The sequence below is a fragment of the Prosopis cineraria genome, unplaced genomic scaffold (genome assembly GCF_029017545.1).
Source record: "Prosopis cineraria cultivar Desert tree isolate PC_DT_omini unplaced genomic scaffold, ASM2901754v1 PC1, whole genome shotgun sequence".
NCBI lineage: Eukaryota > Viridiplantae > Streptophyta > Magnoliopsida > Fabales > Fabaceae > Prosopis > Prosopis cineraria.
Window position 1 is genome coordinate 57,756,087 of NW_026555332.1, and position 23,900 is coordinate 57,779,986.

The 23,900-nt window shown below is 37.9% G+C and overlaps 3 protein-coding genes across 5 annotated transcripts; all 3 read left to right on the top strand.

Annotated features, from left to right (window-relative positions):
• Positions 1-699: 699 nt before the first annotated feature.
• LOC129290923 (glycine-rich domain-containing protein 1) lies at positions 700-5,285 on the top strand. 3 transcript variants are annotated; one of them, XM_054928002.1, is made up of 9 exons: positions 700-1,240; positions 1,311-1,428; positions 1,662-2,039; positions 2,902-3,180; positions 3,382-3,902; positions 4,031-4,158; positions 4,334-4,456; positions 4,572-4,636; positions 4,682-5,285. In XM_054928002.1, exons 1-9 carry the CDS (start codon positions 1,068-1,070, stop codon positions 5,132-5,134), a joined length of 2,238 nt encoding a protein of 745 aa, XP_054783977.1. In that variant the 5' UTR covers positions 700-1,067; the 3' UTR covers positions 5,135-5,285. The 3 variants fall into 3 exon arrangements, with proteins under 3 accessions (XP_054783977.1, XP_054783971.1, XP_054783966.1); XM_054927991.1 differs by having other exon boundaries at positions 702-1,240; positions 4,334-4,493; positions 4,601-4,818; XM_054927996.1 differs by lacking the exons at positions 4,572-4,636; positions 4,682-5,285 and having other exon boundaries at positions 4,329-4,479.
• A 902-nt stretch (positions 5,286-6,187) lies between these two features.
• On the top strand, positions 6,188-10,361 carry LOC129293656 (F-box/LRR-repeat protein 3). The gene is given in 8 exon segments (XM_054931738.1): positions 6,188-7,335; positions 7,765-7,890; positions 8,029-8,133; positions 8,233-8,632; positions 8,801-8,930; positions 9,024-9,118; positions 9,121-9,317; positions 9,961-10,361. Coding segments are annotated over 8 exon segments (1,929 nt in total). The 5' UTR covers positions 6,188-6,705; the 3' UTR covers positions 10,207-10,361.
• Positions 10,362-15,038: 4,677 nt separating this feature from the next.
• Positions 15,039-17,299, top strand: LOC129293109 (putative pectinesterase/pectinesterase inhibitor 28). The gene is made up of 3 exons (XM_054930916.1): positions 15,039-15,118; positions 15,213-16,286; positions 16,389-17,299. The coding sequence occupies exons 2-3, from the start codon at positions 15,245-15,247 to the stop codon at positions 17,090-17,092; spliced, it is 1,746 nt and encodes a 581-aa protein (XP_054786891.1). The 5' UTR covers positions 15,039-15,118; positions 15,213-15,244; the 3' UTR covers positions 17,093-17,299.
• The last annotated feature ends 6,601 nt before the right edge of the window (positions 17,300-23,900 follow it).

Genomic DNA, 23,900 nt, shown 5'->3' on the forward strand with positions numbered 1-23,900 from the left:
CTGTTTTGGCTCTTTTAGGAGCACGAGCATATTTTATATGACGTCCACGTCCTGTGGGCTCTGTTTTCCCACCAAAAGCACTCCCCTCCGTCTTCTGTCCCTTTCGCTCACATGCTTTCATGTGTCCTTATTTCTGATTTCCGGACAACCACTGAATTCACCCTCGAAAAACGACATCCTTTGATTATTCTCTACTTCGATTTCTCCCCACGTCCATCAACTTGTCCTCCCTTCATTTGTTTCCGCCTTTACTAATCTCCCTTGCCCCCCAGTTCTTTAAAATCTGACTTGATCTCGCTCCACAACGTGTATCTAAAAATGATTCTCGTTAGAGCTGACCGAATTATCATTCATTCGCGTCACTGTCCGGTGTGCGGTAAATTGAGTGTGCAGGTCACACGTGTCTCTACTTTCTTTCTATTTGACAACGACATCCTGATAATTAAGTCACTCATTCATTGCTTGGATTGCCGTTGAAGAATCGACAGATTAATTCCTAGCATTCTAGAAAGTGTAACAATAATTTCAACTTACGAGTCCGACAAATCAAATAACTGGGTGTTAGTACACTTCATTTTATTACCCTCTATATTTTAAGTCAGGCGGCTGGAACCTAGATATGGAATTTAATCAAAATAAATTGAGCAGTTGATCAACTTCATTTAAAAAATTTAAGCAAAAAGGAAGAGTTGCATCCATACAGTCAGCCGATCGCACCTAAAATTCCATACATCCAGGCTACGGACTGGATGTTAAATGGGCTTTTACACGCAAGTCAAATGTTGTCTCGTCGATAGCGAGCGTTAAAGTGATGATTAGACTTTAAAGGCACTGAATGGAATGATCCGATCCGATCTACGATCTGCTTCCCGACTCATCCACTATACTCTTCAAAGTTCAAACCAAAACCTTGTGTCCGATTATTCTTGCCACCTTAAACTCTCTTCCCGTTTTATTCCCTTTGCTCCTTAACTTTCGACGACATCTCTTGACCGCTTCTCAAATCAACGAATGCTCTTTCCTTCCTGCCTCTAAACTTTACTCGCGCCGATCCCTTCCCTACCGTAATGTCGGAATCCGAAATTTCAACGAGAAGCCTGAGCGAGATCCCCGATATTGCCGCCATACGTTTTGGAGTCGATCTCGTGTCAGCTGCCAGGCGAAATATATGGTTCATGAGAACTGTGGCCGAATGTCACTTCCTTCATCACCCTCCCGCTCTTGCTGAAGCCATCAGAAGGTCGACTCTTTCCGCTGCTCTCTTCTAATCTCATCTCATGGTGGCTCTTGACGGATTTTCCTTTTCCCAGGTATCATGAATTGTGGATGCCCTTGATCTCTGATCTGATGGCGCCTGATTCATCCCCTCCCATGATTCTCCCCCCCTTGGACGTCGACTGGGTTTGGTTCTGTCACACATTAAACCCGGTAAGTGCTTTTTCTCCCCTAAATAACTGACAACAAGCTAGCTGATAGCGGAAAATGAAGGGAACTTTGTTCGTTGCTTTATATGCCCACAATTTCATTTGTCTCTTGTGCATTCAGTGCTTACTGCCGCCTGCCAGATATGGGAGGAGATCAAAATGTAATCATATTCATGTTGCTTCTGCTTCTAATTATCTTGCTGAATGTACTGAAATCTAATTTTGGCAATGATTCAGGTAAGTTACAGGGAATACTGCGAGATGAAATTCTCGAAACTTATAGGAAGACCGACAATTTTCGACGAGGAGAATGAAGAGTACGCGATGATGAGGTGTCGTGAAATTTGGAACCGTACATACCCGCTAGAGTCATTTGAGAATGAAGCGAATTTAGATTCCGTGGTTGTTAAAAATGAAGATGACTTGTATAGGGAAGTGGCAAAGCATAGATTGTTGTACTCTAAGTTTCCGGAGGCGTACAGGTCGGAGGTCTTATACTTAATAGCTGCAAGACAGAGATACAAGGCGTTTTTGCATATGGTGCAGAGGTTCGCAGATGGGTCTTGCCGTTTCGTACCTACTTCGGACATCATGTTAATGTGGCTGACCCACCAGGTGTGTTAATTGCTCCCACTTGTTTTCCTTGTAGCTGTTGGAATTGCAACTTGAGCTTCTTCTGCGTAAAACACTTGCCTTCTTTATGTTATCATTTGAGCTTCTGGATCATGGTCCATATTTTTGTTTGGTTATCTTTTCCCACCAACCAATGGCTTTATAGAGTCATGGGATAGCGCATGCTTAGTAGTATTCCTCTGGTCTTATTTATAGAGCAGAAAAAGGAAAAAAAATTTGATCTCATAGGACATTTGTCAATTTTCAATGCTTTTTTTTTCTTCATATTTTTGCCTTTATTAAATGCTTTAAATAAAAATATCAGTCATGAAATTTAAAAATATTTATTAAGAATAAAGATAAAAACTTGTTAAATTTTAAGATAAAGATATTTTTTTAGTTTTTGCGAAACATGTTGAAAATAACTTATAAATAAGATCAGATAGAGTATTAGGTTAAAAATGAAAGATTATTATTTTTTGGGGGGTGTTACAACAGAAAAACATTAAATAAAGTTTATAGGGTTGTACTGCTTTACTTTATTAGTTTAATTTTTCACCAATTTGTCCAGTCATTGAGTGATAATTCTCATCGATGCTTATTGAAGGTATCACCTCAGCCTTAACTTCTGCCCTTTGATAAAGTAGTTCTATTTGACTATACAGAATCGGTAATGGAAAATTGAGCACCAAATTCTTTAAGAGATTCCTGAATATTATTTTTATATCCAATCTGATTTTTGGTATATTTTGTAAAATAATGACATGAGTGTAATAATTTTACCTTTCTGATTGATCATCTTTATACTTACTTTGTTTCCTCCTTGCATGACTCTATTAATGGCCTGAAATTATGAATGGAGTAGAGCTACCCAACTGTGTATATGGAAGATTTAAAAGCGTTGGGCCTAGAGGGTGATATGTGGAAGGTGGCAACTATGTGGGAAACCCCAGAGGAAAAAGACGTTGGAGTGACCAAGAAGTTATGGGACAGGGCATTTAATCAACCTTATGAGAAAGCTGGTGGAGGGGTGGCTCTAACATTGGATAAAGTTGCCACAATGAACTCTCCAGTCTACTGGGTGGAATCAGACAACGATGTCAATACAAAATACAAGTCCATGCTTCCAAGATTTTTGCTTGAGGTCAATTTTTTATTCTCGTTCTCTTCGTCTGCGTTGTTGTTATCCCTTTTATGCTTTCTGATATCTCCTTGTATTTTTCTTTTTTCCTGTCCAGGGAAGCTTACCCAAAGCCTATATCTGTATGCTTTGCATGTGGCATTACTTCATGAAAATACATGAGCACATTGTAATGATAAAGTGCATCTTGATTTTATGATGTAGATTTGTGTATTTTTGAGGCTTAATTCGAGGACCAAGGCATTGCAAAAGGATATAAACCGTGATTTTCTACGCCTACGAGTGGTAAGGTGTCATAGCGAGCTAAAGCTTGATAAGGCCTTCTCCAGTCTCCTCTTTGATTCATGGGAAAAAGCCTGGCAAATTTACTGTGAGTTCGGGACCAAGGGAGTCACACTTGAGTGTCGTCGCCATGGCAGTAACTGTCTAAAAGGAAGTAGCCTCCAAGAGACCATGACATTCCGATGGAATGATTTGTTGAGAGCAAATTCTATGACTTTGGAAAAGGAACTTAGTGGGCAGGTTACTGTTGTTACTTCAATAACTCCACCGGTTCAGGCCCCATATTTGTTAAAATGTGTGCCTGATCGAGTCACAGATGATTCAGGGGCAATGATTTCTGATGTGATTCTGAAGATGAATAATTATCGCCCACAAGAAGGCCGGTGGTTGTCTCGCACAGTCCTTGACCATGCAGGGAGAGAGTGCTTTGTCATCAGAATTCGGTGAGCTTTTATAACTCTACGTTTGTACTTGGACATGTATAGTTCGTAATTCAAGTTAATACTTCCTATCACTTGGATACCATTTTGTGCATGCTTTATTTAATTGAAGAGAAATGTTTAAATTGCAGGGTAGGAGGAGGATTTTGGAGAAGAGGAGGTGAAACCCCTTCAACTGTGAAATGGGAAGACAGGATCATAGAGATACGAGAAGGATCTTGGTCTTATGTGGCTTCTGGTTCTATCGGGAGGGCTCCTGGTATGTTTTGTTTATGTTACATAAATACTTAGTCTTTGTTAAAGGTGTTTGCTATCATATATTTTCCTTAATCATCTTGGTGGCATCAAATAGGTTGTACTATTCATCTTCTGAAATCAAATCAGATAGGTTCTCAAGTAATTATCATTTATTTATTTGTTTCTGTCTAGTACAGAGAAGGTGGTAGCCACAGCAACACCAGCAGAACCGGGAGAGCAACGGAAAGCTGCATGGTGTTTTTCAACAGGAGATGAACTAATTATACAGTGGGAATCATCACTATCGATGTCGGGTCTCAGCTTTGTTTGACAAATCAAACATCCCCGGAGTCACGGGTACAGTAGAGACTTCTCTAGTCTCAATTCAATTACCACAATGAAATGCACAGGATCAAAATATTCAGGTTCTTGAAGTTGGCCTAAGTCATAATCCTCAATTGCAGGTCAAGTTATTGAAAGGTAGGCGAATGCAATATCAAGTAAAGAAATCAAAAAGCAAAGGTGAGGAAACCCAGATGGAGGAGGGGGAGGAGGAGGAGGAGGACGACGACGACGAAGGATTTGTTACGCTTGTCCGTTTCACAGAAGAGAGCCCGAATGGAAAGGCAACGGCTCTTCTGAATTGGAGGCTGTTGGTTGTTGAATTGTTGCCGGAGGAAGATGCAGCATTGGCACTACTCCTTTGCATTTCAATACTGAAAAGCGTATCGGAAATGAAAAAAGAAGACGTGGGACGTTTGTTAATCAGGAGAAGGATAAGGGAACAAAAGCTTGGTACTAGAGATTGGGGTTCCGTTATGCTTCATCCATCTTCATGGTCCTCGACTATTGATTCACCTTATGTTCAACCCTGGTATTGGAATGCCGATACAGTCATGGCTTCAAATGTAGCAGATCGTCTCAAAAGGCAGCCGCCACTAAATCAATCACCAGTGGAAGGCAGTGATAAGTTATACAAGCGTGGACTTCTAAGTTGAACGATTGCTCCACAGGAGTAGCAGATCTTGCTAGAAACTTAGAAGATTTGTGCTCCATTATTTATTTTACCTCTGGTCCTGCCATTTGGAACGAGCTTTAATTTCTTCTAAGAAAAGAAATACATGGTCCAAGAGCCAGGAATGGACTCAACTCATTTTCTCAACAAAAGAAATGGATTCCTTGTGAATAATTAAATCTGTAATTTAGTCTAGTTCCAATGTAAATAAAGTGAATTTTGACTGAAACTGAAAAGATGTTCGGAATGAACGCATCTGGGGAGGGACAAGAAATAATAGAACAATGGGCGAAATCAGCTAAAACGCTTCCAAGGCGTGTTCTTTTTTGCTTGACAAAACAGATGTTCTTCTTATCCCTCGCAGACGGGGGAGACAGAGACATCGCGGTGGAGCCCACTTCTAATGATGGTCGATCCAATGATAAGTTGTGGAGCGCCGTTGGATTGGGACTTTGCATTATCATTTCCAAAATTTGAAATGCAGCCGTTCATAGTTCATATAATTACGCGGTAGTATATAGGTACGGTTGTTGCAGCCTGCACCTTCCTGTAGGTGGCGGAGGCCCACACATCTTATCTCATACACAGTCCTATCAATGTTTGCCCATGACTCATCATCGCTTCTTTTCTCGCCACGTGCATGTATCACCGTGTCCGTCACATCCTTTTCCCCATCCTACGGTCAGATGTTTTCCCCATCACCAAGTCTCTTTCTTAGCCTTCTCGAAATTGTTTAGTCTTTTTCGGTTTTTCCTCATCCCTCCAGATTCCAGTTGCATAATGCCTACCATACCGTCGCATTTTGGTTTAGATCCATCAAGACAGAGATAATCCTGTGGCCTCTGGGTGGGCGAGAAGACGATGTGCCAAAACAATTAAACTAATGATATATCTATGTAAACAGTTTACACAATTATAGGTATGTACTTTAGAATGGATTTCAACTTATATGGATCGTTTTGTTCACTTACCAAGTGGGAAAAAATTGTATTCTTGTTTAGCTGCCCAAAGGCGCATTAAAATTTCTCAAAACAATCACAGGGCATTTATGGCAAAGGAGACGTAAGTCGTGCAGCGAAATTCACGCGAATGAGCATTTGCCACGCTACAAAAAGTGTGAAGGAAGAGTTTGGGGATGGGGAGGAGTACAAATCTGGACGTGCCCGTACATGAATGAAAAGCACGCACTATCTCTCTGTCCTCTGTTTTGGCTTCACCGCCGTTCCCAGTTTCCGTTCCCTGATATTATTTGGTTCATCAATCTCCGATTTCCCATACCGTTGAAATTAACATCACCGACACAATGAACCTACCCCCTGAGGAAGCTCATCTTCGATTACTCTGCGCCCTCTCCAAATCCATTCATCACCCTCTTCTCCATCTCCGCCTCTTGTTTCTGTTTGTTCCTACCTAAGCTTAAACTTCGATGAATCCTTTTTTCTCGAGTTCGGCGCCTACTCTCAGTCTTCTGTTTCTTGTTTCTTTTAAAAAAAATACGGAACCAAGAACTTCAATTCCCTCGGCGGTTGAGATTCGGAATTTTTTTATTTAAAAATGTTTTCTGAATCTATGCTCCGTCTTTTAACAGAAGACCTGCTTATACGAATTCTTGACAAGCTCGGCTCCGACGCGGATCGGAAATCATGGCGGCTTGTTTGCAAGGAGTTCCTTCGTCTTGAATCGCTGACCAGGCGAAAAGTGCGGATCCTCCGTATTGAGTTCTTGCTTGGGTTGCTTCGAAAGTACTGCAACATTGAGACACTGGACCTCTCCGTATGCCCGCGGATCGACGATGGAGCCGTTTCAGTGTTGCTGACTCATGGTTCACTAAATTGGACCGAAGGACTGAGAAGGCTGGTGCTCTGTCGGGCAACTGGGTTGGGGTATAGAGGGTTGGAGCTGTTAATTCGGGCATGCCCTTTGCTTGAGGCCATTGATGTTTCCCATTGTTGGGGATTTGGGGACAGAGAAGCAGCTGCGCTTTCGTACACAACGAGGTTGAGGGAGCTGAAGATGGACAAGTGCTTGGGGCTGACTGATGTTGGTTTGGCAATGATAGCTGTTGCTTGTAGCAATTTGAAGAGCCTGAGTTTGAAGTGGTGCTTTGAGATTTCTGATCTGGGCATTGATCTTCTTTGTAAAAAATGCTTAGATTTGGAGATTCTCGATATTTCATATTTGAAGGTTAGTTTCACCTTCTAAGCCAGAGAAATCATCTTGTTTAAATAATGACAATATTGGGAATTCAATAGGAAGGAATCCAAGAGATATATACCTACATCAGTGACAGTACTGTGCAATACTAACTGTTGTACTCAATCTTATCCAATTTTATGTAAAATTCTATGGAATATTTCAGACAACGGTTTTGGGTTTTCCTTCTTAAACTACTGGTGATAATATCTGATCTCTTATTTTCAAAGCTTGAGTGCATTGGAAAATAGAGAAGAAAGAACACCTTTATCCGTTGCTTGACTTATAGGAATTGGTGTTGCCATTCAAAAGAACAGGATGATTTAAATGAGTTGGTGAGACTCTTCTGTGTTGCATTCTTAGATTAGTCAGTAAATATACACAGAACATTTTATAATTCTGAGATCTCTCCTCTTGCAGGTGACAAGCGAATCCTTGCAATCAATTGCTTCTCTGTCAAAGCTGGAGCTTTTGGTCATGGTTGGCTGCACTTTTGTTGATGACGTTGGACTGCGGTTTCTTGAAAAAGGATGCCCGCTTCTTAAGGTGATGTATTTATGCTGCCAGTTTCTGAATTCTGCTGAAAAATGGTTTGGAAGTTGATGAAAGTAACCAAGGATGCTTTATGGGGCAGAACACACACTTTTCTCTAATATTGACTGTGTATTTTCCACTGGAGTGCAGGCAATTGATGTATCAAGGTGTGATTTTGTAAGTTTGTCTGCTTTGGCATCCATAGTAAGTGGACATAGCAGTCTTGCGCAGATAGATGCAGGCTATTGCTTCTTGGTCAGTTTATTATGAATTTATTGCTGTGTCTGATATTTGTTAATGTATTTCATTGTATTAATTTTGTGCACATACTCAAACCTCAGACATTTCTGACAGGAGCTTTCATTATCCCTTGTTGAGTGCTTGAAGAATTTAAAGAACTTGACCTTGATTAGAATCGATGGTGTTCAAGTTTCTGACCTTGCCCTCCAGATCATTGGCACCAGCTGCAAGTCTCTGTTGGAAATTGGTTTAAGCAAATGTATCGGAGTCACCAACATGGGAATCATGCAGCTAGTGTCTGGCTGTGGTAAATTGAAAATTCTCAACTTGACATGTTGTCGATTCATCACTGATGTTGCTATCTCTGCTATAGCAGACTCTTGCCCCCACCTCATCTGTCTGAAGTTAGAGTCATGTGATATGGTGACTGAGAAGAGCTTTTATGATCTTGGATCCCGATGTTTGCTACTAGAGGAACTTGATCTTACTGAGTGCTCCGGGATCAATGATAGAGGTAAGTTTATGAATTTGTCTATGAGTATAGTACCTCTGTTGTGGGTAATCCGAATTCTTTTTCATCTAAATACTGTTAGGCGTTGTTTGAAATCGCCACTAATTCAGATACAAACTTGCCCTCACTTGTTACTTTTTCATTTGAATCTGACATGCTTCTTTCATGCAGCACTCAAATATCTATCCAGATGTTCTGAACTCTTGACATTGAAGTTAGGTTTATGCACCAACATATCAGACGTAGGATTGGCATATATCGGGTGTAACTTCCCTAAGCTGGCTGAACTTGATCTCTACCGGTATTTTCCTCTTTTTCTTTCTTTATCTCTTTTCCAAGTGTTTGGGAGCTTTGAGGCGAGTCTCTTTGAGTTCCTTCTGTTTTGATGTTGCAGCTGCGCATGTATTGGAGATGATGGGCTGGCAGCACTCGCTGGAGGTTGCAAGGGACTGATAAAGCTCAACGTGTCATACTGCAATAGAATTACAGATAGGGGATCGAATACATTAGTTATCTAGGTGAACTGTCTGAACTGGAGATGCGCCGGCTGGTGAATATCACTAGTATTGGTATAAGGAAAGTTGCAGTCAACTGCAAAAGACTGGCAGATCTGGATTTGAAACATTGCGAAAAAATTGGTGATCCAGGCTTCTGGGCCATTGCTTTTCACTCACACAACTTGAGACAGGTATTATTAAAGTAGTTTTGGTCTACCTACTAGAAATTTCTAGCTTCTGAAATAAAAGCAAAGTAGAAATGTATATCGAACAACTTAGTTAAGTGATAATCCTCTGGGTTTTTACACTCGAAGCTACTGCTAACTGATGAGTTGATAAGATCCTCTTAAAGATTTATTCGCGAAAGAAACGACAGAAGATAAATTAAATCTGATTTTGTTATTTAGTTTTTGATTTAAGATGTTTTTGATTTAAGATTTTGTTATTTAATTTACATATTATCTAGGAGATTTTATTTAGATATTTAGTTAGATTTATATTTTTATTCATTTATTGAGATCTTATTTAGATTTAGATTTTATTTAGTCTTTCATTATCTAGTTATCTAGATTTCATTTATATTTATCTTTATAAATATGTTTAGCAACTCAGAAGCTAGCATATCATCATCAATAAAATAGTTCTTAAATCCTTTTAGAGATTCTCCTGAGTGTGGTTATTAAGAAAAAATATAAAACAAGATTCTTGTTCCATATTATCTCAATAGAATTGTTCTTCCTGTTTTCTTTTATCTTGAGCGTTCTAACCTGGTTGGAATGAATTTTTTAGAGTGGTAGGCATTCTAATTGAATTTGGTAATGACGATGGTGGCAGATAAATATGAGCTACTGTGCTGTTTCGGACGTGGTTTTGTGCCTTCTCATGGGGAACCTGAAGCGGCTGCAGGAAGCGAAATTGGTTAATATTGCTGAAGCTACCGTGAAAGGATTGGAACTTGGCCTTAGAGCCAGTTGCGGTCGGATTAAAAAGGTGAAACTGCAGTCATCTCTCAGGTTTTTGCTCTCTTCGGAAATACTGGACTTACTGCACTTACGAGGGTGCAAGATCAGATGGGATTAGCATTTCTTTCCGTGGCAAGTTAACAAGACTTTCTTTTATGTTTTCTTTTTTCCCGAAACTGATGTTGCTTAATGATTACTTCAAGACTATTCCAGAATGTGAACCAAGCCTCTTTCAAAATTTAAACAACGCTTATTGAAGCAGGATCAAGAACAGTTTATGTCGTTAAAACATAAAAGTTGAGTTACATGTATACATTTTGGTCATATGGTGCTGGCGCAGCCTTCGATATTTCTGCAAAAACTTCATCCAAAGTCTATCTTCGTTATTTTTTTTTATTTTTAATAAATTCTGAAGAGAGCATGAAAAAAAGGCAAAAGTATGCTTGAGTTTTTTTTTTTTTTAATTTGTAAAAGAACTTGAATACTTGTTTGTTCAGCCTTTCACTACAAAATCAGATTTTCGAAGGCCTGATTTCAAAGAAATTCTGGCAAAAGGACAAAACTACTTGATACCTAGTCTACTGAATCTGATATTCCATATATGTGTGTCCGTGAGTCTACTTGGAGTTAGAAGTGAACACCCCAGCAATTTTACGAAGTAAATCTTCGCTTGTTCAAAAGAACCAAAAAATTGTGGGAGAGTGAGAGAGAGAACGATGGGCTGCCCGTGATGAACGCATTATCGTAAAGGTAAAATATCATTTAAAGACACTGATTGTATTTAATATCAATTAAGCACATAAAAATTTTGAAATATCACTATTGGATTTGATTTGAAAATAATTTTAAATACAAACAAATTATAATACCCTCTCCTCTCCTTTTGGGGGGGGGGGGGGAATTGGGGCCAATGCCCAACTTTGTTCAACAAAAGTTCTTATGGGCATGGATATGCCCATCATGTCTCTATATGACAATTCCTACAACTCTACTAGGGGTTCGTTCAAAAATTCAGCCCCCCCCCCCCCCAATTCAAACTTAACCCTGCAAGATTATCTGCACAACAATTTCCCTCTCTGTAAGTATGAGAAACACTCACATCCCAAACAAGATTTCTCATCCTTAAAACATCAAGTAAAATCCTATTATTAGACTCATTACAATCAAAAACTTTACTTGTAAAGAAGCTACAAATGATAAATCAGTTTCAACAATTACCTTGCTAATTCTAAGTGCTTGTGCCAACTTGAAGCCAGACCAGACACCCCATAATTCTGCTTCAAATGTTGTACAAATACCCACCTTATTATAAAAACCTCCCAACCATTTTCTTGCATCATCTTTGAGCAACCTCCCAAATCCAGTAGACCCAAGTTGGCCTCTTGTAGCTCTGTCCACATTCAATTTAACCCACCCACTATCTGGTGCTTTCCACCTTACAGCACACCAAACTTTATTCCCCTAAACCAACTCCTCTCCTAAAAAACCATTCTTAATTCCATCAACATACTTCATAATAGGAATCTTAGAAATGATATCAGCAATAAACAAAGGATCAAAAACATTGCTTATTCCTCCAATACCACATAAACCAAACTGCCACACCAAATAACAACCTCCAGCCCTTCCAACAACTCAAATTATTCACTAGCCACTCCCCTTTCTCATGCTAAAAAACTCCTCAACTTGACTTACATTTAGCAATTTCAACCACACAATTCTACTCTTCTCACAATCCCTTAAAGCGTGCACAACATCCTCATCTTCCACCTTACGTCTATTACACAACTTATTTATCCCCAATATCCTCCCACGATTCATAGAAGTAAACAAATTCCCTCGACAGCCAGCCACAGGAACACCTGAATTGTTCTAGGACCCTTCCAACTTCACACAAACTTCCATTCTTTACACACCTGTCCTCCATTCCACCCACTCAAGACTTCATAATAAATTCTCCTCTTCTCTTTCCTATCCACATAATTTCATCCAGCCCATCCTCCCTACTAGGAGGTAAACTAGCATTTGTGAATTAATAAGTATCTATTATCATTTAACAATAATCACTAATTGATAAGTTCAACAATAAGAGAGAACTTACTTGTAGGAAATGATAATTGTAGATCACGTTTCAATAAGTAACAATTCATTAACTAACATGTACCCAGTTGCATTTAATAAGAAATTATTTGCTAATTAACAAGTGCAATAATATGAAAGGATTTGATTGTGAGAAGTAATGATTAAAAAACTAAACCAAACTGACAGTTGGATTGTCAATTGCTCAAGTTGAAAAAATTGTTTGGGGAATTGGGTCGGATTAGGCTTTTTTGAACTAGCAATCGGATTGGAAATCCAATTTAGAAAATCAAACTACTCAAAAAATAACCTTTTCTTTTTTTTATTTTTGTCAATTTTTTTAACAATTTGCTATTATGTTGTATCACATGGCTTATTAAGTCATGGTAAAATTAAAATATAAAAAATTAATCTTTTAGTCCTCCAATTTTTAATTTACTTGTAACTTGGTCCCTCAACTATGATTCACTATAACTCAGTCTCTCAATTATGACTCGTTTATGACTCAATCTCTCAACTTTTGAATCACTTACCAATTAGTCCCTAAACTTTTGTTAATTTTTTTTCATGTTAGCTTATATCTCATATCAATGAACAAGAGGAGGGATTTTAGAATAATATCTGAGTATATTTTTTATCCCTCTTATTTGATAAGAAATTTTTTAAAAAAATTAAAAAATAAAGATCAATTATAGGTGAATCAAAAGTTGAGAGACTGAGTCACAACGAGTTATAGTTGAGGGACTGAGTCACAACAAGTCATAGTTGAGGGACTGAGTTACAAGTGAGTTAAAAGTTGAAGGATTAAAAGATTAATTTTTTCTTAAAATATTTAGTTTTATTTTTAAGTTAAGTAGCAATTTCATATTTATTTTTATATTTATATTATTACAAACATATATAATTTTTTAATTTAATTATTATGTCATTGTGGATCATGGACCATGTGAACATTAGTGAGAAGTGACAAGTATAAATTATATTTTAACAAGTAGTTATTCATTAATTAACAAGTACTCATTCATATTTTATAAAAAATCAATTGCAAATTGACAATGCAAGTTTCAGAATTTTAAAAAACTTGATTGTGAAAAAGAATAATTGTAGATTATATTTTAACAAGTAGTCATTTATTAAATAATAAGTACCCAATCACATTTAATGAGAAATTATTTACTAATTAATAACTTAAAAAAAGTAGAGGTATTTTAATATTTCCCTATCTAAAATTATTTTTAAATTAACTCCCTAATCATGCAATAATATTTTATAATTCCTTGGTTCTTATTCGATATTAAATATCTGTCATGTTCCTTGAATGATATCTTCCCTGCAATTAAAAAACATTCCTTTTGCGCCGTGTCAGAACTCAGGAAAAATCTCAACGTCAGGTTCAAGTTCATCATGAAAAGCGCGTCTGTTTGTATTCTTGGCAAGTCCAATTTATTTGCAGAATGCACCTGATTTTGGCTGACATGTCTTCCGCCACATATACAACTGTCCCTCCGCAAAACTTCCTTGCCTTCTGGTTTTGCTGGACCTCACTTAAATCTTATTATATTGACAATCCGTTACTTCACCTTCCGCAAGCAATGTTGAAGCCTCTTATTTTCAGCTCCAAACATATCCTCCTTGTTCCTCTGTGTTTTCTCCCTAAAATACTTGGAGGAGCTAGACTATCATCGCGGGCAATCTCAATGTGGTTGATGGCTGGGCCACCTTCCAATCTACTGCCTTTGTCGAGACTTAGTTGAAATCAACATCCCATTTGCCCTTTAAACAAGCAATAATTTCAACACTTTCCACTCACCTTATAACCGAAAAACTCATCATCAGCGGCAATTTTCGGAATACGGGGACATCAGAAACTAACCCAGTTTCACAGATTCCAAGTGACTTTAATGGTTTCATTTAATATATTAGTGTTGCGTGCACCTGTGGCTGTGAACATAACATGTCGTAGCACTGCTGGAGCCGCCAAGCATCAGGCAATTGGGTAAACATGGCAGACATGTCCAAGAACTGTAACATCAATGGCACTGTGGACTTCATATTTGGGAATGCGGCTGTTGAATTGAAGGTCGATGATTTATTTGTTAACTTCGTCTTAAGACGAGAAGGAGGACGTGGTTTCCTTCTCGGTGATCAATATGAATTTTCAACAAGGTTAAGGCAAAGTTAAACATCTCGATTAACTTTCCACGATGGAATATTATTTCACGACCAAAAATAGGGCAACCACACCAGTCTGAAGACAAACACGAAACTCAGTGTCTGTCTTGCTGATAATTAAATCTGTACTTGAGTAAAAAATGTTCAATCCTATCACAGTCTTCACAGAAATTAAGACTGAGACACGACCAAACATCAGATAGGATAACGGGCAGGCGGTTCAACCCCCGGGGGGGTTGGCCAATTGCGTTTTTTTTCAAAGCAATATAATTATTAAAAAATATTGAAACTCATGCAACGAAAGAGCAGGGGGAAAACAAATTTAAACCCTAAAGATACAATTTTAATTAAGGATCCATGAGAACCTGACACTTATTCCAGAGGAATTTCCATGCATAATACAGTGTCTAAACCAAGTAATAGAATTGTCGTAAGTGAATTTCTTAGAATCTACCACGCTGGAACTATACGTCGTGAGAAAGGCTATTAGGCCAAGAGGAATTGTGGAGCAAAATGTGTGTGGTTTCCGTGTTTGTATATTTTTATTTGCAAGACAAAGAAACAAGACATTCCGTATATATCTAGATTGCCTTTTGACTTTTCCTTTTCCTCCAAGCCTCTCAATTTTGGAACAAACCTAACAAACTTTTCTGTAATATATAAACATCATCTCCATGGCCACAAAACGCAGGCTTTGGAGGGATTTGACAGGGGTTCCTACCGCCTCACACCTCACCCGGCTGTTTTTTCTTCCCTCAGCAGCGGCTCCGTTTTTCCTTGTATGAAATTCTCGTCCATGCATGTTTCACATTTGTCTATTTATTTTAACTAATCATTCCGATCTATCTCCTTAAAAATTTAAAATGAATGAAGGTTTTGAGGGAACTGCTGATGCTTGATTCAAAATGGCTGATCGAGAAGCTACACTGAGAATAAGAAGACTCGCTATCATCGGCGTGTCTAGTTTCTTGCTGGTGGCCATGGCGGTGGCCGTCACCCTAGGTGTCAGCATGAATCAAAGCGATTCTGAATCAAGCCAACCAAAAGATAACAACAAGTCCCATGTCTCAGATTCAATGAAAGCTGTGACAGACCTTTGTCGTCCCACCGACTACAAAAAAGAGTGTGAGGACAGTATCAAATTTGAGGCCGGCAACACCAGCGACCCCAAAGAACTCATCAAGATCGCCTTCAACGTCACCATTCGCTCCGTCGGCGAGAGTCTCCAGAAAACCCGTCTCATGCATGACATTGAGAAAGAGCCCAGATCCAAGATGGCGCTCGACTCCTGCATGCACCTGATGGCCCTCTCTATCGGTGAGTTCCGAAAGTCCGTCCAAAACATGGGCTCCTTTGATCTCACCGACGTTGGCGACATGCTTATGAACCTCAAGGTTTGGATCAGCGGTGCCATCACCTACCAACAGACTTGTCTGGACGGATTTCAGAACACCACCAGCCCGGCAGGGAAACAGATGCAAGATGTCTTAAAACTTACCATGAAACACAGCAGCAATATTCTCGCCATCATCAATGACTTCGCCAACAGTCTCGCTCAGCTGAACATAACAAGCTCCACCTCACGTCGACTCCTTCAAGATTTTAAAGCCCATCCCATTTTATGCCATGGAGACTTCGACATTCCCCTCTGGGCACAAGCCGGTATGAGAAGACTTCTTGCTACCGGCAAGCTCAAGCCCAACGTGGTTGTGGCCAAGGATGGGACTGGAAAGGTCAGCAGCATCAACGAAGCCTTGAGAATGGTCCCCACGAATAATGTGAAGCCATTCGTCATCTACGTGAAGGAAGGAGTCTACCACGAGTATGTTCACATCATGACCAATATGACCCGTATCATCATGATCGGAGATGGAGGTGAGAAGACCCGAATTACCGGTAACAGAAACTTTGTCGACGGCATTGGCACCTTCAGAACCGCCACTGTTGGTAAGAACAAGCAATACCATATATTATTTCATTTTACAGTCCCCTTTTAATTCAGAACCTAGAATTTAACGGAAGTCATTATTACCAAACGCATGCATGCAGCCGTTGACGGAGATTTCTTTGTTGCTATAAAGATGGGGTTCGAGAACTCCGCTGGTCCCGAGAAGCATCAAGCCGTGGCCCTGAGAGTGCAAGGTGACATGGCAGTGTTCTACAAATGCACCATGGACGGCTACCAGGACACGCTTTACGTGCACGCCATGCGTCAGTTCTATAGGGACTGCACTATCTCAGGCACGGTGGACTTTGTTTTTGGTGATGCAGTGTCGGTGTTCCAGAATTGCACATTTGTGGTGCGGAAGCCATTGGAGGAACAACAATGTATCGTGACGGCACAGGGCAGGAAGGAGAGGCACCAGCCTACGGGAATAGTGATCCAAGGAGGGTCGATCGTAGCAGATCCTGACTTCTACCAAGATAGGTTCAAGAACAAGGCTTACTTGGCTCGTCCATGGAAGATATACTCGAGAACCATATTCATGGACAGCTTTGTGGATGACTTGATCCAGCCCGAAGGGTTTTTGCCGTGGGCGGGCACACTGGGACTGGACACGTGCTATTATGCAGAGTATAATAACCGCGGCCCAGGTTCAGATAAATCGAAGCGTGCAAAATGGGGCGGCATCAAGAACATGACACCCCAGCAAGCAAACGCTTATACACCTGTCAACTTCTTCAAGGGGGACAAGTGGATTAAGATTTCTCGGATTCCTTACACCCCTGCCTCTTGGAACTCCAAACATTGAATTTGATAATTATTATTGTCATTGTTAAGGGTTCTTGTTTGGGAGTGTGTTGGTGCTTCCGTCCTTGTCCTTGAGTCTCCCGTGTGCAGAGGGTCGGCAGGTTGGTGATAGGTTGTTCTTGTAATTATAACGTGGAACTTGTACATCCACAAACATTTCTGATTAAAATCCCCTCGTATTGACGGTTTCCTTTTTGGCTGTGGATAACATACTCGGTCTATTATTTCTTCTCCTATTGCCTCCTCCATATTTGCCATCCTATGTGGCAAAAATAATTCGAAGCTTCTATGCTAATCTTCCAAAGTGAGGAGGACTATATATATACTTCACATATATAGAAGAGAACACTTTATAATGCAAGAATGCCTTGAGAAAATTAATTAATTAAAAATACTGAGTATATATAAAATCGAAACGATAATAATACATCTCCAGCTGACGAATCAATTCTAGCAAAATCCCTCATCTAAACTCATCCAGTCGATAGCTTCCTGAGTGACCTTCCTCTGCCTTATGGCGAAATTGATGATTGTTAAAGGAGAAGATACAAAGTAAAGATATGGAGAAGTGAAAACAGTCGCAACACGAGAAGGGAGTCTCTTGTTGGAAAATTGAAAAATTATTTCCTTCCATTTTCCCAATCCCTACCATTCATTAATTTTATAATTAAAAAATTATTTAATATGATAATTTGAATGGTAGAGATTAAGAAAATGGAGGAAAAAAAAAAGGAGAGAGCCCTCTCCCGTCTCAAAACTTCTTCAACCCACGGAAAAAAGAGAAAGGATGTCTCCATCTTTATTCTCCTTTTCCCTCCATTTTCCTAATCCTGACCATTTAACAGATCTACATCTAAGATGCATTCACTAAACACAGCGTTGCTGTTTTGGGGAAAAACAAAGGTCATTATTATGAAAAAAAATTAAAAAAAAAAGGCAAGTAAAATCTTATTTGTTCTCCTATAGAGGATAGGAACTGGGTAACATTTTGACTCCTATTCATTGGCCCCCTTCACATGAAATTTCCAAAGCTATGGAGCCCTATCGGGAACACTAGAAAGTGGGCGGCAGTTGTGGCAAGGGACACATAGGGAGGAGAATTGAAGGTTTCAGCAGCAATGTTTTTTACCGGAGGACATATGGACTTGGTGTTTTCAAGTGCCATGTTGGAAGTCAAAGGCAATTGAAATCAAGCAAAAGATGTTTGGTTATGGGCATTTAAATTCTTAATGAGCACCTTGAGGCCTACACATAAGTTTCATAAGCTGTTCTTGAGACAGAGGAGTAGAAGAGGACTGAGGAGGCGAGCTCTGTAACTAACTTCTACGGTTGTGGAGTCATCATTGGATCGCTGCGCTTGCTTGGTGGCCAAGCACCCTTTGCAATATATGAGAATAAGATGGAAGTTAGAAAACAAGGGTGAATGATATGTATTAGGTGGGAGGGAGGCATGAGAAGACCGAAGACATACTTGTTAGGGAAGGAATATTGGTTTTGGAGATATAGATCCTTGTGGGAGGATCCATTGGGAGGGACGAAAGATAGGGTGGTGACGGAGTTGAGGAAGGCTAGAGCCTTGTCGAATTTGAGAGTGGCAGATAGAGTTGAAAAATGGGCTAACCTAGCTTATATGAACTTGACCATTATGGGCTCAAGCCCTTAAACCTAATTTTTTAAAATACTTCATTTTTTGAAGTCTAACCTTTATTTATTGAGCTCAGGGTCAAACCTATAAGCCCGTTTAAAAAAGTTAAAATAAAATTCAATATTATAAAATTAAAATATTCTTAAATTGAAAATAAATCATCAAAATACAAAGCAATATTGGACAAAAATTTAGTATTTGCCTTTTTCTTGTTCCTTGATTCAACAATCCAACTCAAACAAGCTAGGAAACCAAGAAATCAACACCAGATCTAAACTAACCCTCTAATCAAGATCTAAGCCAAAATTTTCTTCAGTTGTAGTTCCTCCCCAACAAATCTAAACTGACCATCTAATTATGAAATGAATATAAATCTACAGCAAAAAAAAATCCTCCTTGTGTTGGGAAAAAGAAAAGGCATACATTAAGAAACAAAAGTGTGAGAGTTTAAGAGATCACCAAGAACATGTAATCTTTCAAAATGGAAAATTAGATGTTCGATAAAAAGCAGAACAAAATGATGAAAGGATCAAGGAATAGTGCTACTTCTTCTTCAAGATGTGTTCTTTTTAGGGTTGAAGGATAGATGAAACCACAACCTTAGGGAGACACAAGATTCCAAGTCTAATACGCCGAAATCAAGCGAGGGAAGTGATGCTATGAATAGTCATCAATAGAGGTCATAGAGTTCGAGATGTGTAAGATTGAGATGCTAAGATTGTGAGTGACAAAGTGAGGAAAGGAGTCAAGTGGCTGAGCATAATAACCTGAAGTCGAGAATTAGAGAGTGAGAGGCGAAAACCTAAAGAATAAGAAATGTCGATGGGCTTACCTAGGTTGCAATGATGAGCATAGACCTCAACGAAAATTAGACCAAGTAGTGGCTACCTAGCACCTACGGCAAAACAATTAGTCAATCAACCACAATGAATCATTGACAATGAGCAGCAATGAGAGGGAGCCTAAATTGCAATTTCAAGAAGGGGAGAGTGGAGAGGAAAGGAAAAGTCAAGAGAGGAGAGGTGGAGAGGAGAGAGGAGAGGCAAGTCTAGAAACTTGGAATGGAGCTTAAGGTTTTTGGCCTATTATTAGATAGTACATTTCAATAGTACAAATGGGGAAAAAAAAGAGAGAGAACGAGGCTTAGAGGGACATGTGAGCCTATACTCATTTTTTTAGGTCTTATCAAAGCCAGATCTAGAAGCTCAGTTATCATAAAAAGGTTCCATTTCCAAAGACCGAACCTCATTTAAATAGAACTTTCAAACTTATATAAACCTAACCTTTATTCCCAACTCAATTGTTGTAGATCAACATGTTACGGGTTTCTAAGAGCGAGGGAGATTTCACCACTAATTCAAGTAGTGTCATTTAGAAGAAATAGGGGAAAGGAGAATTAAGAAATAGAGACATCCTTAAATTTAATTTTAATAGAAATAAATGAGATGAAACATGAGGCATAAAAAAAATTGATATATTGTGCATTTTTTGTGTAGCGTGCTAAAAATATAACAATATAAGAAACTAATTGTTTTAAAATTTATTTCATTTTATTTAGTATTTAAATTATAGTGAAAAATGTGAAGAATATTGGATGACCATTCTTCTTGTTAAAAAATGTAAGTTATTTTTTGAGGGTTGGATGTTAACAAATATAAAAATTTTAATATTTTATGGTGTAATTATTGCTTTTTTTAAAAAAATCCTCTTAATGAATAAATCACTTTATATTTAAGGGTTTTTTTAAAAAAATATAGCCCATGTTATAGAATTAAACCAAATAAATAGCCCAACATTTATTATATTTTGTATTATGATGAATCTATTATACTTGTTAATGGTATACTGTTATATATTAATGATGAACTTTTGATACATCAATGTCAATCAGCCCTTCTCCCAAATTTTCAAAAATTTGATCCATATTTTCTAGATACAAGATTTTTTTTTTACCAGTAAACCAATTTATCCTTATATTTATCTTAGAGTGAAACATTATATTAAATAGGGATATGTATTAAAAAATAATGTTAGTTTAAAGAGAAGAGACTACTTTATTTGAAATATTATCAAATTTGACGGGTTAGGTTAAATAAATTAGTTTATTTTTTAAAATAGGTTGGGCTAGTCTAACCCTCAAAACTAAAAAGCTAAAACAGGCTAGCCCACAAGTTAGTATATTTTTTTAAAAAAATATTTTTTTTATTTTTTAATTACATTATATCTTTTTATAAATATACAATAATGATAATATTTTTCAAATATATAATTTATAACTCCCGAATATGTTCTTTATATTTGAAAGATAATATAAATCTTTCTCACAATTTGCAAATAAAATTTTTGTCATAGCTTGTAAATCAATGATTTATTAGTTTTTATATAAATATTTTAAATATATATTATTCATTAATCTCATAAGATCTATTGATTGAAATTATAAATATGAATTCATTGAGAAAAAAATATAGATTTATATTCAAATTTTCTTTCTCAATTAAAAGATAATATACTTAGGCGAGAAGATAATTAATAGTAAAAATCTAGTAAAATGAATTTGATTAATTGAATTCTATGTTTATTTTATTTATTTACAAGTTCTTTAATTTCTAATTTGCTTTAAAATGTGAAATAAATAAACATATATTTATATTATATAAATTTAAAATTGTTAAAAAAATTGATAAATTTTTGTAGGATAGCCAGCTCGTCAAAAAAATGGGTTGGGTTGGTTTTCCAGCTCATTTTATCCGCGAGGCTGGCCCAACCTAACCCATAAAATGCCAGCCTGCACTAGCCCAGTGAGCTGGCCAGTGATTTGTTTGCCTAGTATTGCCCACAAGATTGAACAAATGTCTCTTTTCTTTTGTTTTTTGTTTTACTAACGTTTTGGAACTTTAAAGAGGTTGACTTTAGATATGTTTATTGGTGGGTTAATGAAATTTTCCCTGTATTATTTTTTGAAGATGGTAATTTTTTTAATTTTAAATTGTTATTATTAACTACCATGGATTTGTATTAAGGGTAAAGAGACAAAAATATTCATAAAATAGTCAGCGACAGGCACCCAGTATCCTAAAGTGACAAAAAGAGCAAAAATACCCATAACATTATATGGATGGGTGCAAAAGTAATCAAACTGTTAACTTTGACTTAACACCATTAACTTTGACCGTTAAATGCTAACTGTGGATGTCACATGTCAGTCTTTGCTAACGTGGACTAAAAAAGGAGCAAAAATACCCACGAAGTCATTGACGAGGAGTAAAATTACCCATAACGTTATCAGAATTGGTGTAAAAGTGATCAATACATACAATCCCTTAAATATTGACCGTTTAGTTGATAACTAAGCAAAAGTTGACTATTTTTTTTTACTGATGTAGAAAAAAAATATTCCTAGATAAAAATTTCTAGAAGTTAATTAGTTATTGTATGAATATCAAGTGGGAAAATGTAATTTTTACTGAATATCAAATTAAATTGCTTGTTTTTTTGCAACGGTGGAAAAAATTATTTAAAATTTTTAAATTTATTGTGAATGCAATTGCTTAAGGTTGTGACAATGTTCTTAAGTTAGATGTGCTCAGTCTTAATCTTTGATTTTAACAACCTATCTCACTATGTTAAATATCAAGTTTTACAAACAAGAAAAATGAGTGGATAGGGAGAAAGGAAGGAGGTGAGATATATGGTGATGGAAAGAAATCATATGGTATTGATTTTAACAAATTGGTTACTATTACACCTATTAAAGTAAGATTATAAGTACTCATACAATAATCAATCAATATCTGTAAAAATTCATTTTCAAATATTTTTTGTCTACATCAGTAAAAAAAATCAACTTCTGCTTAAGTGTCAACTAAATATTCAACATTTAAGAGATTGAATGTATTGGTCACTTTTACATCAATTCTGATAACATTATGAGTATTTTTACTCTTGGCTGATGATTTTGTAGGTATTTTTGCCTCTTTTTAGTCCACGTCAGCAAAGATTGACACGTGGCATGCACTATCAGTATTTAACCATCAAAGTTAACGGTGTTAATGTAACAGCACGGAGTCACCCCTTGGGCCTCGACTCGGTGCTGGACTCTGGCCCATCACTGGACCAAAGCCGACTTTACCACAGGTGGTACACTCAATGGTACCAGACTTAGCCTCAACTTTATTAAGGTGGTAGAGGTTGGAGGTTCGAGTCTGGGGAGGTTCCAAAAGACCCTGGAGAGGCAGTGGTGAGGAATAGCCACAGTACCACCTGTGGTAAAGTCGGCTTTGGTCCAGTGATGGGCCAGAGTCCAGCACCGAGTCGAGGCCCAAGGGGTGACTCCGTGCTGTTACATAAAAGGCGCCTTTTATGTAACAGCCCTCCTGGGTCACCACTGCCTCTCCAGGGTCTTTTCCCAGGCGCTGGACAACACACATGTCACCACATGCCGGCTTTCCCACTGGTGGTACAGTGGTTATTCCTCACCCCACCCTCACGGGGGTCTTTTGGAACCTCCCCAGACTCGAACCTCCAACCTCTACCACCTTAACGAAGTTGAGGCGAAGTCTGGTACCATTGAGGACTCAATGGTACCAGACTTAGCCTCAACTTTATGATTGATCGGAGGAATTCTATCTTATGCTTTTGTATATTTATTAGTTTATGAATTTATGATTGATCTTTGAAATGTGTAAATTAAAAAGAAATGCAAGTATGGCTTGATTTGTTAGAAAATTCACTAGATCAATTCTTTGTGAGCTTTATGCCTTATGATTTGAGCTTTATCTTTGGGCTTCATATCATGGGTTCATCATTTTTCCTCGTCTGATTCTGGGTTTATGATTTATGGTTTGACAAGGGCGAAACAAGAGCAAAAAGAGACAGAGATGGAGCTGCCCTCCACCAATGTCGTAGACATGAGTGCGAATAGGAGCAAAGACGATGGAGGTTGAGCGACTCTTTGCCATCCATCATTTGCCAATGAAGCTTGCAAGAGAGAGGATGATAATGGAGAATATGAGGACAATATTGTCTTTTAGCTACTTTTTAAAAAAAAAATTGAGTCCTTTTTTTATTATTCCATGTCATATCAAACATGATTTTAAAACTTATTTCCAATTTCAATTTCAATTCCAATCTCATAAAATTCAATACCTTACACCAAACAGGA

Bases quoted from the DNA above. Each gene is read 5' to 3' on its own strand.
- LOC129293109 (XM_054930916.1), top strand. From the start codon at position 15,245: ATGGCTGATCGAGAAGCTACACTGAGAATAAGAAGACTCGCTATCATC. The intron at 16,287-16,388 runs GTAAGAACAAGC...GCATGCATGCAG, and splicing joins CTTCAGAACCGCCACTGTTG to CCGTTGACGGAGATTTCTTT.
- LOC129290923 (XM_054928002.1), top strand. From the start codon at position 1,068: ATGTCGGAATCCGAAATTTCAACGAGAAGCCTGAGCGAGATCCCCGAT. The intron at 3,903-4,030 runs GTGAGCTTTTAT...TTTAAATTGCAG, and splicing joins TGCTTTGTCATCAGAATTCG to GGTAGGAGGAGGATTTTGGA. The intron at 4,637-4,681 runs GTAAAGAAATCA...CAGATGGAGGAG, and splicing joins GTAGGCGAATGCAATATCAA to GGGGAGGAGGAGGAGGAGGA.